The 6,000-nt window shown below is 28.2% G+C and overlaps 1 protein-coding gene across 1 annotated transcript in view; it reads right to left on the minus strand.

The window, feature by feature from the left end:
- Positions 1 to 6,000, minus strand: part of LOC111622102 (coiled-coil and C2 domain-containing protein 1-like) — a 50,798-nt gene that overhangs the window by 17,985 nt on the left and 26,813 nt on the right. Inside the window, exons 13-17 of the mRNA XM_023364419.1 lie at positions 4,432 to 4,563; positions 4,298 to 4,356; positions 2,284 to 2,400; positions 2,115 to 2,179; positions 473 to 540 (exon numbers count right to left, since the gene is read on the minus strand). Of these exons, the coding sequence (XP_023220187.1) occupies positions 473 to 540; positions 2,115 to 2,179; positions 2,284 to 2,400; positions 4,298 to 4,356; positions 4,432 to 4,563 (441 nt within the window). The remainder of the gene's footprint in view (positions 1 to 472; positions 541 to 2,114; positions 2,180 to 2,283; positions 2,401 to 4,297; positions 4,357 to 4,431; positions 4,564 to 6,000) is intronic.

Consider the following 6,000-nt stretch of genomic DNA (forward strand, 5'->3'; position numbering starts at 1 on the left):
CAGTTTGCAAAGGATAATTAATATTCTTAGAACTGTAGAAGACTAGCAATTATAATGAAGTCCCCATATAACAATATTTAGTGTGTCAAGAAAACAAATGTTGTACATTGAGTTTTTAAAAAAGTATCCCCTTCCTCATTTAACATTGCCAGACTACAAATAGAGTTATTTCTACAAAATCAGGTGATGTTAGAATAAAAAAACACTAATACATCTAGTACAATAATTAATTTCATTGCATATAATTACATGTTAAGTACAAAATCAATTGGAATCCAAATCTTGAGAGGCAAAATGAATTAATTAAAACTACACTAATTCTAATAAATAAATAAAATTATACACTATACCCAACATTATGAAAACACCTAGGCTTTGTGTCTTTTCCAATAAATACAAGTTAGAATTTGGCCATTCCTGAAAGATACACGCGGCATAGGATTCTAATTTGTCAATCTGATTTCTTCCCTACTTTGGCTTCCGAAGAGGAGAAGCATAGTGTCTTTTTGGAAAGTAGCTGAATGAATGCATCAATTTCATCTGCATTATAAACATCCTCAAGCATGTATTTTCAAAATGGTTTGCATTACTTTTGCATCAAAAGTTAGAATTGTTTAATAGTGCCAACCTACCTTCACACTGATTTAAATGCAATTCCACAGTGATCTCTGAAGTGCACTAACCATCCATTACTTGCTTTGAAATTGTGAATTCCGAGAAAAGTGAAGCAAGAAAGTTTGCTTCACTTTACAACAAAGGGTCATTTATTGGAACATTTTGAGTCCTGTTCTGAAAACTAGTGTGGAGTAGTGGCACCCATGTCATTATAGATTGCCATGTTCATTTGTTTTGTCAACAAGTTGAAATTTGAATCAAATATTTCTTCTCTTCAAAATATTTGCCACTATTGGCTGTGAAATCCCATGTTTTTGGCAACTTCTATTTGCTTTATTCCTGCAGCAATGTCATTAATGACAGCCAACTTTTGCACTAAGCTAATTTGTTTTTGTTTACGAGCACCAGCCACTGCCATACTTCCCACCAAATTATACTCCTATATGGTAGAAGATAACTCTCTATAGTTGCCAGATGAAATTTCAAATGATTATAGACGAGAGCCCAAAAATAGTACTAAACTGCTCTAGAAAAAGTTAAATTGGTTTCCTTTGTCATTTAGTGTAAAATGTAATCATAAAGCTTTAGCACTTAAACTTATTAATTTTTAGCAAACAAAAAATTTAGGCACTAAAATATCAAAATCACGCTAAATCCAGCAACCTGTTCTTGTCAGATACCTACTGATTATAGACAATAAATGCAAGTAACATTTCTGGTTTAATTGCTGTATTAAGAGAGTACCACATTTTGACTCCAAAACAAAGCAATAAATTAAAATTTAATTTACTGCATTATCATCATTGTAGAGAAAGGGAAATACTAGGTATTTGGAGGGCTTTATCATTGTATTGATTAATTGCAATACCAAGATTTGATTATATATACATTTCATGACTAATGATCATTGCTTCTTGATGTAGATTTGATATAACGAAATTTGTTTCATTACAAATCAACAAATCTAGTTTTTATATTTTATGATTAAAACAAAAATGTTTTAATCATAAAATATAAAAACTAGATGTAGTTGTATATGCTATGGAATATTATGATTTGATTCAATTTTGTTTTGTATCATTACAAAACTTAAATAAAAGTTGTTAACTAATTGTACCAGACAAGTAACTGATAGGTGAATATACTTGAAAATTATATAAAATGTTTTTACCAAAATAAAACTTCTTTAGGTATATCTGCAGTAAACTAAGAAAGTAACTGTATTTTGTTATGTAATTTTGGTCTATTTGGTCTATACCAATATATCCACAAGATAAATTGGTACAAGTGAAATGACATCAGACCTCAATAATCCACTATAAAATATGAAAATCTGGATTAAATTTGAGTTCAATTCCCACAGCAGATCAGTGTCTTGCTGTGTAGCCATCTGACCAACAATAAAAAAAAACAATTTTATATTCGAGATGTATAGTTTAAATGATAATTTGCTTCAAATCTAAAATATTAACAACTAAATAATTCAAAAACCTATTTACCTGGCAAATTAATTCCTCTCTCCACAGAAATTTCAAAGTCTGTATCACTTAAATCTGTATTGCATCTAAAATAAACAACAATAGAAAGAAATTATATCTAAATGTTTGTTTAATAAACATTTCAAAAATTTATATATTTGTAACAAATTTTAAAAGGCAAAAAACTTACTGCACAATAGAAAACAGGCGCGTTTCATAATGAAAACGTGGCAGAGGTTCTCCCAACTTTCGAAGATGCTTAACGACGTCCAAGTCCTTTCGACTCCCGTGAGCCAATTTTTCAAATCTATTTTTAAACATTTTAAGTTAGAAGCTACAAAACATCATTTTAATTTATAATTATTTTATATGTAAATACTTTAAAGTTTAATATTTTAAATTTTACATTAGTAAATTTTCCAGTAAAATATGTTACACCAACATTATGTTATAATAATCAAATGAAATTCTCTTGAAAAAGTATATATAAACAAATCAGCAAGACTAATAATTTGCAACTATTAATTAATTAAAATTTGTTAAATAAGATTTTAATTCATATATTAACTGATTAACAAACAACACAAAGCATAAACTACATGTTTGCTTTAGACTTTTCTTGGTTTTCCTTTGAATTAATTTACAAACTGATTTTCATTGAAGAAATAAATCAAGAAAACCATTGGATTAATTAATTAACTTATTTATTTATTTTAAAATTAGAATTGAATTGTAAATCAATCATCTCAGCATAACATTTGACAGGATTAAAATTCTTTACTAATAAAATTATTAATTTTATCTTATAAACAGACTAGATAATTATTGTAGCATTATGAAAAGAGCATTTTGGACTGATTAAATGATGGTTTAGTTCCAACTTAGCACATTTTTAATTGTTTGACTGTTTTCTTTCTTTCTCTAAACAACGTTTATGTTATTTGTTTAAATATGTGTTTCAATTATCAGTGTTTTTAATTATTTTACCAAAATTAGTTAAGTTTCATCTGAAGAAATGCATTAAGTTAATAAAATTTTTAATGTATAGTTCAAACATGTTTATTGAGAAATTCTTATCACAAGTAATAAATCATATTTAAAGTTTCATGTGAAATTAATATGGGTTTCATACAAATAAATTAAACTAGATTTCTTTAAATGCTTCATTTAATAACAGTAATTAATTAATTTAAAATTTTATATAATTTACTTTTGTCTGTTAAAGTCAGTCATTAGAAATGTTGCATTCAATACATTCAAAATTATTTGAAAGAAGTCAATTATAATAAATGCAAATGATATATAGTATAACTACTTTGAAACAGTAATTATAGTTATAAGATATGAAGTTTACATGCCTATAGAATTTATAAATGATCATCTAAAGCAGGGTTTCCCTATGGAATCAATGAAAGTTTGAAAGGGGTCAATGAGCAAATTAAATACATATTTTATATTCATATATAATATTTTAACATTGTTTAATGATCTAGTAATTATAATCGTTTAAAAATTCTTGAAAATATTTATTATCATTTTTAAAGTTTTACAAATACAAAACAATGTATAAAAAAAAATAATAAAGTATATATTTATTTAAGGGAGTAATGGAAAAAAATTCTTGAAAGGGATTGATACTTGAAAAAGGTTGGAAACCCTTGATCTAAAGCAGTGTTTCTCAACAGGGGTGATATCTGTGGGCGATTAGTAACAATTTATATTGTGGGAGGCGAAAAACATTTTTTCTGGGTGATATAGTAAAACATTATATTAAGAATAATGAGATATTTTATTCGTTATATCGTACAATAATTAAACAAACAACATTACTAGTCACTAGTCTATTCAATGCAGTACGAATTTGGCATTAGCCTTGTCCCTCGGCATTGGAATTTTGTAGTGAAAGGGGCGATAATACGTAACGGTTTTATTGAAGGGGTGACGATTTGTTAGAGGTTGAGAAACACTGATCTAAAGCAAGAAGTGGATTTTAAAAAAAATGTCAGTTTTATAACAAATATAAATTTTCAAGGTCTTCATTTATCTCTTTTTATACAAAGAAATTAATTTCATTGAATATTTATTTTAAGTGTAATCATTAAAAATGTAATCAAACTAAGAGCAAATAAATCTAAAATTATTGATGTTTCTTAACAATATTAAGTTACTCAAAATATTTCACATAATATTTAATTTTGTCTTACTTAGAAGCAGAAGAAACATCTCCAAGTTTCAAAAAATGGTCTTTATTTCGCTGACAAATCTAAAATAAATTATATAATTTATATTAAAATTATTGTAATATTTGTTTATAAATGTAAATAAATATAAATCTTACTTCTATTTGATTTACAAGATCCGTTTCTAATCTAGAATACAAATCCTCACTGTCTTCCCCTTCTCCTATGGCAACACATTCAGATTTTTCGACAATAACATAATCTTCTTGTATTTGAGGTGGAGTCGGTATCTAAAATCATCGATAAAAGTATAAATCTTTTAAAGAAATCAGATAACTTTCAAGAATTATCTTTCTTTAAAATTCATAAGAAATACAAGAGATATTCTTTAGGAATTTATTAAAATTGATGATGTGTTCATATTAAAAAAAAAAAGATTAAATAGCTTTTATTGCAATCACTTTTTTATAAATTTATTTTTATTAATCAAGAATAATATTTAATATTAAATTACTTTCAAATAAGATAATTTTCAACCTATCAATAACTTTTATGGAGTTATTAATGTTAGGAGTATTGTAAATACAGTAGATCATCGATTATCCGACTCAATTGGGGACTCAGGTTGGTCAGATAACTGAAAAAACAGATAACCGAAAAGTATGAAAAAATACATTATTAGTATAGTATATTAGTATATCCCATGTAATTAGTATATTAGTATAGTGCTATTAACTTACTTCAAGTTGAATTTTCATCAATGTTAAGCCTAACAAAGTTTTTTAAAAATAATAATCATCGCTATTGTATCGTAAAAAATTATTTTTAAATTATTTTATTGCTCACAAAACAAACAACCACTCACAATTAGAAAATTAAGCCTCGTTTAAATACTGGCATCCCTTTCATGGTCGAGCCAGTTTTGCCAACTAAAACACCAAAAATTTAACAAAAATAATATTAAACTAGCCAAATATTGTAGCGCCATATCACTAGTGGACATTTGAATTTGCCGACTAGAACACGGTCAGTTAACCGATGTGACAATTGATCGGGAGTCGGATAATCGATGCTCTACTGTACTCCTAAAATGGCAATTTAAAACGCGTTAATTCCAATTTGTAGTTTTCACGACTGTGTGAGACCCGAAAGGCCCCTGGGTCTAATTTATGAATTTTTATTAATAATGGTAAAATATCGACACAAAATATTACTTAGTTTTTGTGAAAACCTAGTGTTTTGGACGTGGGAAAAACCAGATAACAGAAGCTACTTCCTTTCACAGAAGAGAACATCCTCTGACTTTCCCTTATCGGGTTAGTAATCTCGCTCAGATGGGAAATGGTTACCCCTCATTCATCCCCCTTTCGTCCGTTCTCACGAAAGAGTTACTGGCCGATGATTGGTTGAAATTCAGGAGATATAAGGGGAAATTAGTCCAAATTCGGGGAGTTCTTCGACAGATCCGAAGCGTCAAACTCCACGCAGTTTTCCTCCTGATGACCAACGCCCATAACGGAGTCCCATAGACTAAGTCCCGAGTCTACACGTAGAAGTGATACTTTTATATTTTGTGCACGTATTGATCTCCCGTACGAAAGTAATATGAACTCTATCTACAAGGTGTCCCTTACCTACAGGGAAGAAGACGACGACAACTAAACAGGTCGTATGTTTTGGAAAGATTTTGTGAGCTCTCTCTCTCGATCGCGCATTAGCATAGAATA

The sequence above is a fragment of the Centruroides sculpturatus genome, unplaced genomic scaffold (assembly GCF_000671375.1).
Source record: "Centruroides sculpturatus isolate CEXI.00-Female unplaced genomic scaffold, Cexi_2.0 scaffold11, whole genome shotgun sequence".
In the NCBI taxonomy this organism is placed as follows: domain Eukaryota; kingdom Metazoa; phylum Arthropoda; class Arachnida; order Scorpiones; family Buthidae; genus Centruroides; species Centruroides sculpturatus.